The sequence below is a fragment of the Aspergillus novofumigatus genome, assembly GCF_002847465.1.
Source record: "Aspergillus novofumigatus IBT 16806 chromosome Unknown P174scaffold_3, whole genome shotgun sequence".
NCBI lineage: Eukaryota > Fungi > Ascomycota > Eurotiomycetes > Eurotiales > Aspergillaceae > Aspergillus > Aspergillus novofumigatus.
Genome location: NW_020194276.1, coordinates 1,358,212 through 1,370,186, shown reverse-complemented (window position 1 = coordinate 1,370,186; position 11,975 = coordinate 1,358,212). Strand labels below are relative to the sequence as shown.

At 53.1% G+C, this 11,975-nt stretch overlaps 4 protein-coding genes across 4 annotated transcripts; 1 reads left to right on the top strand and 3 right to left on the bottom strand.

Annotated features, from left to right (window-relative positions):
* Positions 1-94: 94 nt before the first annotated feature.
* P174DRAFT_458811 (phosphatidate phosphatase App1 family protein) lies at positions 95-2,595 on the bottom strand (the record flags this gene model as incomplete). The annotated part of the gene is made up of 2 exons (XM_024829712.1): positions 95-748; positions 784-2,595. 2 exons carry the CDS (start codon positions 2,593-2,595, stop codon positions 95-97), a joined length of 2,466 nt encoding a protein of 821 aa, XP_024683849.1.
* A 1,082-nt stretch (positions 2,596-3,677) lies between these two features.
* Positions 3,678-5,544, bottom strand: P174DRAFT_367468 (UV-endonuclease UVE-1; the record flags this gene model as incomplete). Its single annotated transcript, XM_024822173.1, has 2 exons — positions 3,678-5,255; positions 5,326-5,544. The coding sequence occupies 2 exons, from the start codon at positions 5,542-5,544 to the stop codon at positions 3,678-3,680; spliced, it is 1,797 nt and encodes a 598-aa protein (XP_024683848.1).
* A 1,355-nt stretch (positions 5,545-6,899) lies between these two features.
* Positions 6,900-10,555, top strand: P174DRAFT_129096 (putative extracellular protein). Its single transcript, XM_024821094.1, has 2 exons — positions 6,900-7,029; positions 7,172-10,555. The coding sequence occupies exon 2, from the start codon at positions 7,229-7,231 to the stop codon at positions 10,478-10,480; it is 3,252 nt and encodes a 1,083-aa protein (XP_024683847.1). The 5' UTR covers positions 6,900-7,029; positions 7,172-7,228; the 3' UTR covers positions 10,481-10,555.
* A 238-nt stretch (positions 10,556-10,793) lies between these two features.
* Positions 10,794-11,621, bottom strand: P174DRAFT_366337 (uncharacterized protein; the record flags this gene model as incomplete). The annotated part of the gene is made up of 2 exons (XM_024822108.1): positions 10,794-11,112; positions 11,179-11,621. The coding sequence occupies 2 exons, from the start codon at positions 11,619-11,621 to the stop codon at positions 10,794-10,796; spliced, it is 762 nt and encodes a 253-aa protein (XP_024683846.1).
* Between the last annotated feature and the right edge of the window lie 354 nt (positions 11,622-11,975).

The following is an 11,975-nucleotide window of genomic DNA, read 5'->3' as shown; positions in this document are numbered from 1 at the left end:
TTCATGCCATGATCTATCATATGCTGGGTATACATGACGTATGCTATATACATCGAGAAAATTGTACATTGTGGTCCAAGAATGCAAAGAAACTTCATGTCTTCGGGTCAGAATGCGTTTTGGAATCATTCTGCATGTCTTTCGTGGCCTGTTGTACCAGCCACACACTGACATCCTTCATATCTTTTCCCACACGCCAACTGCCCAACACAACCCCCTGCTCCGCTAGGAGCTCATTAGCCCGTTCCCAACGCCGTCGCCACAGCTCCTCTCTCTTATTAGGTAGTGGAGGAGGTGGAACAGATGACGAGTCTGATTGATTGTTCACAGGATTGGTGCTGGAGCGACTCAGCGATGGGATCGAAGCTCTCGACCGCAGAGAAGCAGCTGGCGACGCAGACCAATTCAGACGTTCAGACGCGAATTGATACGCGGCAGCAGCGGCCGAAGCTGGGTATGACTGTATTTTTTGCGATGCTGGCCGGTTACCGGGGCTATCCGAAGTAGCAGTCGAAGCCCCTGTATTTGTACGCCGCGGTGGTGGAGGCGGAGGGGCTTGCTTGGGACGCGCCGACTTTGTCGCGTCAGATGGTTGATCAACCGCGCCAATGCCATCAGAAGTCTTGGGACGGAACGGTAACTGCTTTGTCGCCGCTGGGAGGGAGTTAGTGACCGACTGGACTGCATTCAGGACGCCGCCAGCGTAACTTGTACTCTGTGCCGATGCTTTAGGGGAGCTCGAAGATTCCTCTTGATCTGTTGCGATTTGACGGCGAGGGGTACTGGAGGAACAGGCTTGCGCCGGATGAGATCCTGAATTTGAGAAGAACCCGGATTTTCTGTCGACTCCGAATTCTTTGTCACAGCTCGAAGAGAGGAGGGTTTGCTCGGTTTCATGGGCGGCGTACGGAAGCTTGCGGGCTTGGGCGCATCTGCCGATACGTTTTTCTCTTCCTGTTCGCCCCGTAGATCGATCAGGTCGCCGTTATCAATACTAACGGCACCTGTAGATGGCGTTGGGGATTCACGCGGCCGACGAGGCGGCAACGCGGGCCGCTTTGCTATCGCATCCGAATCATCGACAAGTTGAGGGGTACTGTGACTACGAGCAGGGACGCCTTCTAGATGATCGACAGACTTATCAAAGAAGTCCTTACGGTCTGACGTGGTGACATCACGAATGAAGATGCCCAGGATTCTGCCAGGATTCGCCAGGACAATATCAGTATAGACCTCAAGATCTGCCTCACCACTATCGCCGACCAGGATGAACTTGCGTTCAGGAAAGTCCCGCAGGATTTGTTCCAGAGAGCCTCTCTTTCTTTCTGCGGTAGGCTCAAAAATTCCCTGCAGCATGCCGCTGTACTGCTTCAGGTGGAAGGACCCGGGAGGAAGTCCAACCAGTTTGAAATAACGTTCCAACAACGGGTAGAGTTGCCATGGTGCGTTAGAGACGTAGTGAATCTCTACACCCATCTTGGCTAACTCGTTGTACCAATCAGTGACACCATCGACAGTGAGGTCGGCCAGTTCGCGGACAAACGTGTTCCGAAATATCTCCTTCGCGCCATTTGTGATGGCAGAATGCTTCACAGTGTCGTCAATGTCACTAATCAAGCTGACACCTGTTGGCTCGATGATTTGAATCGCTTTTGTAGCGGACAGTTCCTCTGAGGCCAACACGCGGATGTGAGTTGGTACAAACGGCAGCGTTGCACGGAGGTTGAAGTGGCCCGATTCGTCTGTCATGACGTTTCTCGATTGGCTTTGCTCGTCGTTGTAGAAGAAGACAGTCACAGGCATTGCCGCCCTGGGATTTGTAAGAAAGGGGCGCAGTCTCTCCATGAGATGCGCATTCGCAACTGTCAGCTCATCTTTGCTCAACTGCGAGGGTTGCGTGGTCTTCTCAGGAGAAGCACTTGAACTGCGATCATCGGAAGCACTGCCCTTCCACACAGGATCTGCGCTCTTCTCCGCGTTACTGATAATAGACTGCATCTCTTGATCCACCATTTCCTCCTCGCTAGCCCCGTTCGTTTTCGTAGGAGTGCCAACAGCTGCAGTCGCGTTGCCATCATCAGCCGATGTAGTGTTAGGAGCAGGTATGCCGCTCAGCTTCCTGGCCAGCGCAATCAGCAAGCGATGTTTCCGGGTCATCGGCCCGCGGTGAGGTGCGTAGACCCAGCCTCGCACATCGACAGCCACAACTGCATGCTCGTCCTCGTATTGTGTCCACTCGGACGCGGGCTCTGGATCGTCCGACACACCGCGGTACTCATCAATCGTCGAAGTCGAATCGCGCCGCTGGCGGGCCTGAACCTCCGGCTGTTTTCCCTTCACAAGTCTCCTCGCATAGCTTGGGAACAGAACCATCTCCTCATTTCCAGACCGCGTGATTTCCACATCGGAAAACGCACCCGGGGTATTGTAGTAATCCTCATGGTAATCACGCGGGTTATTCCTCTGCGCCGCCCATTGCGCCGTATACGTCTGCCGTAGCTCATTAGCCGCCTTCAGATATTCGTAGACCTTCTTGCGTCGCCCGCCACCCCCGGCGCCCCACGATGTAGACGCGGATGACTCGTACTGGGACATCGAGGATCTCGCAGCTGCATCCGGGGCTTGTCCTGCTGCTCGCAGACCTTTCAGGCGCGGGACAAGCTGTGACCCTCCAGCAGAGCCAGCACCCAGTCGCCTGGCTGATCCCCTCCGCCCAAGAAGCAGAAGCTCAAGTATACCCTTCTTGCCCGAGATCCGTCTACGTGCCCGTCTTGCCTGCTGCTGAACGATGGCGCGATAGACCCTTGCTTGTGCTCGGTGGCGGAAAGCGGGGATCGTTTCGTGCCGGAGACCCCAAAGGCGCAGCTGAGCGCGGCGGGTGGCGTGAGGGCCGATGAGGAGACGAAAGAAACGAAGAAGCCGTCCTGGCCTGGTCTGTCGGTCTCGAATCGAGGGACGAAGGAGCGAGGGGAGAAACCGAAAGAGGGGTTGGCGCCTGAACTGGGAAGTCGGCGGGGGCGCTAGCCAACGACTGCGAGGATAGATTTTGGGAGCCAGGATCGATATGGAAGGAATCTAGTTCCAGTTGAATTCGGGAGAAACAAGCAGAGCTTGATACTATCAACGTCAAGATCGTAGAAAAACCAGGTGATCCCGATTGATGAGCTTCGTAGGCGGCAAGGTTGTCCGAGTTCTGTGCTTAGGGTGTCGCCGGATCAGAGATTCTGTGGGCTGTGATCCCCCGAATAAACGTGATCAAGGATCAAGTGAACATGGTGAAAAGATGCTGATCTAATGGTGGCAAGAACTGCGACAGAATCAACGGGGATGCAGAAAATGAGACTAGAAAGATAGTCTAGAAGCTGTCAAGCCTCTTGTGAGTTCGACCTGTGGAGAAGCGGAACAGGACCCGGGCAGCATCATTTCATCATCGTCCGAGACGCAGATGCACTACTACTACGTATCTACAAGAGACACGGAAAATGGAATCAAATGAAGCCCCTGAAAAATACTACTATTAATAGATCCTTGTCAAAATATTCTTATCATTTCCCTTGGAGAGTGACTTTCACACATGCAATAATAATACATAAGAGACTGAATGTGACAATTATACAGAAGACTGGCCCAGCAGCCATTGAGGACAATGTTCCTTCAGGAATATAAAGCAAATCTTTTCATACAGAGTCGCTCTCCTCGGCGTAACTGACCTTCTTCGCGGTCGTTGCGCGTCGGCTACGACGAGTATTGGCAGTCTCAGTACCAGAAAGAATGGGCGGTTCCGCCAGAGCTAAACCCTCGATATCAGAGACCGACGGAGTAGAGGGCGGAGTCGGTGAAGCTTTCCTTTTCCTGCTTGTCTGTTTTTTCACACTTGCAGTGCGTTTGGGTGGGCGAGAAGTCTTAGGCTTGGGAGTCGCTGGCCCCTCATCTTCCTCATCAGCATCCTCGTTCTTTATTTGTGACGAGTCTTCATTTGCCTTTGCCTTCTTCTTCGACGCATTCGATTTTGCCGGACTCTGTCGTGCTTTGACACGAATGATCTTCTTCGGCCGAAGCCACTCTTCCATACCTGGTGGCCAATAGACTCTTCTTTCCGGACCTCCCATGCCTACTTCTTCCTCGGGAACAGTAGAAGTAGGAGGGACCTGAGCTTCGAGGTCAACGAACCCTCCGTTCTTCTTGGTTTTGCGAGGAGGCTTGAAAGGTCTGTTCTCATCGGTTCGCGTGTAAGGCAATACATCATTAAACAGGTCGTGGCCAGGCAGCTTAAACCGCCTCATCAATTCAAAAACGGCTTGCTCCTTGTGCTTGGCCTCGATCATTAAATCCATGGTCGGGTCGCAAGGTGGAAGCGTGGACACTCGATCGCTGTGCTTTCGCCGCTGTCGATTCGTGATGGCGGAGGGAACAGGTTCCGAATAGTGCATTTTCTGCGTGATGTTCTTACGTGTCCAAGTTGCCTTGATCCGGTCAAAAAGATCCATGATATCCAAGGTACCCTCGCGCACTTGGCTTGAATCGAAGACGATGTTGTGGTGATGGAAGTCGAGGACAAGCGGTATATTCAGCTCCTCACAAATGGGCAGTAAATCGTGCACTGACCAGCTTACATCGTCATTCTCCAGAACGAGCCGATTCTTGATATCCTGGGAAAGACCTTTGTAATTCTCCCGGAACCGATCCAGTGTGGCCTCTTTATCGCCGAATACACCCCCCATGTGGAGAATCATGACAGCGTCGCGATCTTGCTGCGGAGGCAACTTGAGGAGTTGCAACATCTCCGAGTGATATTCCAGATCGCGGATCGAGCTTTCAATGACTTCCAGCCTGGGCGAGCCAAGCTGAGTAAACTGGCCAGGATGTACGGACACTCGATGACCGAGTTCGGCAACCACACGGCCAACCTCAGCGAGGACCTCTGATGCAAACGAGGCAAGTTTATAGCCATACTCTTTATGGCTGGCGAAAGGGAACATCTCACTGCTCAGTCGCATGAATTTGATGCCATATTTGTCATTCCAGCGCAGGAGCTTAATCAGATCTCGCGCATTGGCCAGTCCCAGAGACTCAACGTACGCCTGTCCGCGGGCAACATCAGGCGTCCGATCCCGATCAGGGCGGTTCTTGGTCGGATGAGGCGGCTGCGAGGGATCCGCAAGTGGGTGTCGGTTTTCAAGAATGGACGCAATGCGACAGGTCCGAGAGCAGAACACTGGCGGGTTCGCGTTCCGTAGATATGTATTCAAACAAGCCTACACACCATAAGTAACACAACTACAGGGGGCCAGCATCCGAAAGAATGCGCTAAACAACCTGACTTACATAGCCTAATCGGCCTCTCCAGGGGAGCGGAAGGTAGCTACTATTCACAGGTGGGGGACGCGAGAGAGCATCCTGAAGCTCCTCGGCTTCAAGAGGAACATCGTCATCTGATTCAGGGTCTGAAGGAACATCCTGAGATGGCTCGTCGTTTGACTTGATTGCTTGTGGGACAATCCCGATCAGAAGGGTGTCGTCCGGCGCAACAGCACTGGCTGGCATGCTAATAGATTCCGGAGACCGCGACGATCCTCTCGAAGGCAGGTATGGAGGAAAAGTTGGCGTGGTCACCAGTTTAAACGATCGACCAGCCGAGGAATGTGTCGCAATCACGCCGAACACGCGTCCATAAGAGCGAACAGAAACTAAGGAACGTCCACGGCTCTGAGCTAGAGAATAAGAAAAGCTTTGGCTCGCCACGGAAGCTGATTGAGTTATCCACCGTGACGACGAGACGTGGCGAATCGAAGCTTGCGGCGGGCCAAATTCCAGGCCACCATGGGAACCTGCGGCATGTTGGAAGAGAAGAGCATGAGCTAATATTCTCTGCTGCTGCGAAACAGTAGGCCGCAGCAACATCCAGCAAAACCTGCTGTTGAACAGGTGGAGTTGCCGATGAGTTGAGTTCTAGCTGTGATGACGGATCATTTTCTCTCTGCGATCGATGATCGATGATGTTTTAATCGTTGATCGTTGATCGATCGGGGTCTGGCGGCGGAAATGAGGGAAGAAGCCAAGGAACCGAGGAAAACAAAACGATGGGTGTAAATGCAAACAGCAGCAGCAGCAGCAAATGAGTGGTCAGGATTATCTATCCAGAGGACGCGTCTGCTTGATACTGTACTTCGTTAGGAGGCTGGAGCTGATGGTCAATTTAAGCCTTTCAGGGGCGCATGTTTGCTTCCGGGGCTCTTAAGAATAGGAGACTAGTCACTGCCAAGCTCTGTTAGAGTACGGAGTAGGTAGTATCTACAACATCCCGCAGCCATCAACCGTGACTTTCTGCTTTCCGTCGCAACTCTTCCTTTATCTCATGGAAACCAGTTCATATCATATCATCTAAGCTCCATTCATCCAGAATCTTCAAGTTCTGTCCCGAAAAACAAGGTGGTCGTCAACGACAATGTGACATCATGGGAGGTCCTCACTCTCTCCATATACAACCACCAGGCGATCATCTCTGCCGGCAAAATATCGCACGCCGATTTTGGGGTCTGACTTGGATACTGCCTCGTTTGGATTTGACAAGGTCCGTGCTAAGTATCCAAGGCCATAGCTACCACGATGCTTACTGGTGAACAGCCCATTGAACCTCCAGCATTCCTTCATTCCTCAAAACAGAGTGATGAGCTGTCACTCGTGGACGCCATAGTGGATCCGACAATGGCATCCAGCGTTCATTCTTGGTGATTATAGTCCGAAACCAGGCACCATGGAGTCGTACAGAGTTACATACCAGCTCATGTCTCGACTGACTTAAAAGGCTGCTCAGCAACCAGCAAAACAAAATGTGATGCTGTCTTTCCGGTTGCTGAGCAGGAGAGTCTAGTTCGTGGACTTCTTCAGTCAACGTCCTCCTTCTGATCTACTGGAAGTCCCTGTTCGATCATAAGGAGCTGGCTTTTGCCCCCTGTTTCTTCACCTCGTTGCGAGCTTTGTTCCTTACAGCTCCGTGTCTGGCAATCGTGGTTGTCTGAAGATTATTGGGTGAGTCTCCTTGTTCCTATGTCTAGCTAGTATGAGCCGATGGCACTGAGAGAAGCCCTTTACTTGTTCTTGTGTCTCTCGTGCAAACCTCAGGGACACTACTGTTATTGTTGACTCGACATTACTAACTCTACAAATACAGAGTCGCCTTGAATTATCTTCCATTTCAAACACAAATAATCGTAGGGTTGCTCTCGCAATGAAGGGCCTGTTAGTGGCTTCGGCCCTTTTGGCATCATGTGTCTCCGGACATATGCAGATGTCGAAGCCGTATCCCATTCGGAGCCCGCTGAACCCGGACGCGGATGACCAAAAGGATTACTCCTACACGAACCCCCTGTCAACAGATGGATCTGATTACCCGTGCAAGGGATATGCCAATGATCCCTTTAAGTCTGTTGCTGACTATACGGCCGGCCAAACATACGAACTTGAACTACAGGGCAGCGCGACCCACGGCGGAGGTTCCTGCCAGATTGCTCTCTCTTATGACGAGGGCAAGACCTTCAAAGTCATCCATTCAATGCTCGGAGGGTGCCCTCTCACCTCCAAGTATAACTTTCAAATTCCCTCGGACGCCCCGTCTGGCGAGGCCCTCCTGGCCTGGTCATGGTTCAACAAGATCGGAAACCGCGAGATGTACATGAACTGTGCTATGGTCACCATCAAGGGTGGTTCTCAGGCCCGTCAGCACGCTCGCGACCTCTCTCCTGCCTTCTCCCGCCGGGCTGGCGGCTTTGACAGCCTTCCACCCTTGTTCGAGGCCAACATCAACGGACCCGGCAAGTGTAAGACAGTGGAAGGCCAGGAAGTTAACTTTCCTCTCCCCGGACCTTCCGTCGAGGGCTCCTTGAGTGGCAAGGGATACCAGTGCGAGAGCGATGCGCCTTTCCTGGGCAGTGACTCGAGCAGCAACAGTCCCAAGGCCTCTTCGTCCGATCAAGCTGTTGCCTCCACTGCTACATCTTCAAGTGCCCAATCCCCGGCCGCATCTTCAACTGCCCAATCTCCAGCCACATCTCAATCTAAGGCTACATCTTCAAGTTCCCAATCTCCGGCCACACGTTCGAGTTCCCATCCTGTGGTCAAACCGTCAAGTTCGCATCCTGTGGTGAAACCGTCAAGTTCGCAGTCTCCCGCGACACCTTCAGGCTCCCACTCCGTGGCTACGCCCTCGGCGAGACCCGCTCGACTCCACGCACCCCTTCGTGAAAGGCCCAAGCCTTCACAGTCCTCCAGTCCTGACTTCATGTACAACGCTCAGCCCAAGTCTCAATCCACCGCAGAGTCTGGTTACATGCCTCAGTCTCCATCCTCCCCCGAGTCAGGGTACATGCCTGAGAGTCAAACTAGCCCTGAGTTCGCGTACAACCCGCAGTCTGCATCCCAATCTATCCCACAGTCTGGGTATACGCCTCCGTCTGCGTCCCAGTCCACCGGGAATTCCGGGTATAAGCCTGAGACTCAATCTTCTCCGGAGTTTGGATACAACGCTCAGTCCGCTTCGCAAAGCATCCCACAGTCAGGATATCAGCCCGAGATTCAGTCAAACCCGGAGTTTGAGTACAACCCTCAGTCTGCATCCCAGGCTGCCCCACAGTCTGGCTACAGCCCTCAGTCCTCGTCTCAGGCCTCTCCGCAGTCAGGGTATAAGCCTCAGCCCTCATCTCAATACATCCCAGAGTCTGGGTATAAGCCTGAGAGTCAATCCTCCCCAGAGTTCGAGTACAACCCTCAGTCTGCATCCCAGGCCACTCCACAGTCAGGGTATAAGCCTCAGCCCTCGTCTCAATCCCTCCCAGAGTCTGGGTATAAGCCTGAGACTCAATCTTCTCCGGAGTTTGGATATAACCCTCAGTCCACTTCGCAAAGCATCCCACAGTCAGGGTATCAGCCCGAGATTCAGTCAAACCCAGAGTCTGGCTACAGCCCTCAGTCCTCGTCTCAGGCCACTCCACAGTCAGGGTTTAAGCCTCAGTCCTCGTCTCATGCCACTCCGCAGACTGGGTATCAGCCTGAGAGTCAATCTAACCCTGAGTCTGGTTACAACCCGCAGTCTGCATCCCAGGCTGCCCCACAGTCTGGCTACAGCTCTCAGTCGTCATCTCAAGCCAGCCCGCAGTCAGGTTATAAGCCTCAGTCCTCGTCTCATGCCACCCCGCAGACTGGGTATCAGCCTGAGAGTCAATCTAACCCTGAGTCTGGTTACAACCCGCAGTCTGCATCCCAATCTATCCCACAGTCTGGATATATGCCTCAGTCTGCTGCCTCCCAATCAACCCCAGAGTTTGGGTACAGCCCTCAATCATCCTCATCCCAAGCCAGCCCGCAGACTGGGTATCAGCCTGAGAGTCAGTTCAACCAAGACTCTGGGTACAGCCCTCAGTCCGCATCTCAAGCGCCCCAGAGTCTGCGTACAAGCCTCAGTCTTCTCAGTCCACTCCGCAATCTGGATACAAGCCTCAGCCGGTGTCTCAAGCCGCCACAAACTCTGGATATAAGCCTCAGTCTGGTCAATCCGCTCCGGAAGCTGGGTACAAGCCTCAGTCATCTCAGTTGGCGTCTCAAGCCACCACAGACTCTAAGTACAACCCTCAGTCCGCATCTCAAGCGGCCGCTGAGTCTGGATATAAGCCTCAGTCATCCCAATCTAGTCAATCTGCCCCAGACTCTGGGTACAAGCCCGAGTCTGCTCAGTCTGGGTACAAGCCCCAGTCTTCTCAAGTGGCTGCTGAGCCTGGATACAAGCCTCAGTCCTCCCAGTCTGGTCAATCTGCCCCAGACTCTGGGTACAAGCCTGAGTCTGCTCAGTCTGGATACAAGCCTCAGTCCTCCCAGTCTGGTCAATCTGCCCCAGACTCTGGGTACAAGCCCCAGTCTTCTCAAGTGGCTGCTGAGCCTGGATACAAGCCTCAGTCCTCCCAGTCTGGTCAGTCTGCCCCAGACTCTGGGTACAAGCCTGAGTCTGCTCAGTCCGCTGCTGAGTCTGGGTACAAGCCTCAGACTGAGTCTCAGCCCAAGCCCCAGTTTGGGTATAAGCCTGAGACAGAGTCTGCATCCAAACCTAAGCCCAAGGACAACCCCGAAGCAGAACACGCCCCTCAGCCCAAGCCTTCCTCCGAGGCTGCGCCCGCGCAAGAATTCCCGGAGACTTGCGAACACGGCGAGATCCTGTGCGGGACCAATGGTCAGACATGGGCGAAGTGCGACTGGGGCAAACCTGTTCAGATGGGACCTGTTGCCGCCGGTACGCGCTGCAGCCACGGTGTTATCGAGCGTACGTAGGGTTGTCGTCAGTCTTCCCCATTCTTCGATTTTTTGGTGTATGCACATACCATCCTTAATTCAAGTTTGTGTTCTCGTGGTTGCTATACGTGAGGTTGTTTCGGTTTTTGAGTGTCGGTCTTGTTATTCCTTGTGTACTTTCTGTCAAGGGCCTTTAATTGATTAATTATTAATCTGCCCTGCGTTCTCTGCTCTAGGTAGATGGATGTAATATGATCCTAAAAATGTCAAATTATTTTCTCAATCGTACCACTTCCACGGACCAATTACAGTACAGCAAAGTGTACATGAATTAGAAATGGTATCATCAACTAGCTCATTCAATCATAGACATAGACCTGCTTTTCCTCCGGCAGAATTGAATCCCAACTCCACTCAGCAAACGAGGCTCGGTCAAATACATTATCCACGACATATAAGCGTGTTTTCGCGCATTCCAACGCAATGGAAAACCGATTGCCCGGGAAAAACGACCATGATCAATAGTTGCCGGTATAGGCCGAGCCACCATAGCCATTAGCTGCAGCATTGTTGTTGCGCGAGAAGAAGCGACCACCGAAGACGCCGGGCTTCTCGGTGTTACCGCCCATTTCGACGTCGGCAGGGGTAGGGTGCCCAGGAAGCATGTCGTCCGCACTGGCGGTTTCCGGGGTACGCTTGTTGCGGCGCCAGAAGCCACGGCGTTGGGTGCCGGTGCCGTAGGTGTACCCGTTGGCCGGGGAAGGGCCGAAACGCTTTTCGCGCTTGTGGTGGCGGGCGTAGAGGAATTGGAAGAGAATCGAGATCAAGAAGAGGAAACTGGTGGTTCACATATTAGTAAAGAGCCTTGACGAATAGGCTAGAGAAGGATTTATTTTGACTTACATTCCGATAATTGAGACCGCAAAAGTGGCCTTTTCGAGCATGCAGGCGTACCCCAGCCGGACGCCAGATGCGCTGTCGACATTATCAGCGCCGGAGCCCACAGGAGTACTGACGTTCCCGGAGCAGGACTGGGTTCCGTCACGGGTCATCACGGCGATGGCGATCATTGCTCCGATGAAGCACACATCAAGCACGATAGCCAGGAAGGTGAAGAAGGCAAGCCCTCCCAAGCAGCAGGTGAAGAGTAATCCGAATAGTCCGTACAAAGTTGCTGCGCCGGAAAGTCCCTCAACGGCCTTCATCCATGTTGGAATGGGCTGGTTATGTTGGCTCTGGACAGCCAGGAAGTATGAGAAGATCCCCAGGATGACTGCGGCATCGAGGAATTGGAGCACTCGGATTGCTAAATTGAAAAAGCGGATAACGACGCCGCCGGCTCCCATATTGACGATTTCTCACTCGCGACTAGGCGAGAGATCGTAAATAAACAGTCGATGGTGAGTATGAAATTCGATTGAGGTAGAGGTATATTTTGAAGAAGACAGCCAGTAAAGGCGATTCGTGTAACTGCGAAACTCACAGAAATGCGCCGCAGGCAATGGGATCCTTCAGGGAGAATAAAAGAGCGCAGAGATTGAAAAGATGCAGCCCTCGGAGGCAGCAAGATTGCACTTGTAATAAGTCCCTGGGACAAGGTGTCGCAGCATGAAGATCGGTGGAGGCATTTGTTGGGTGCCAAGGGGACGATGGACTCCAGATCCAGCGATGAGAGCTTCTCACAGGCGGCCATCCGTTGA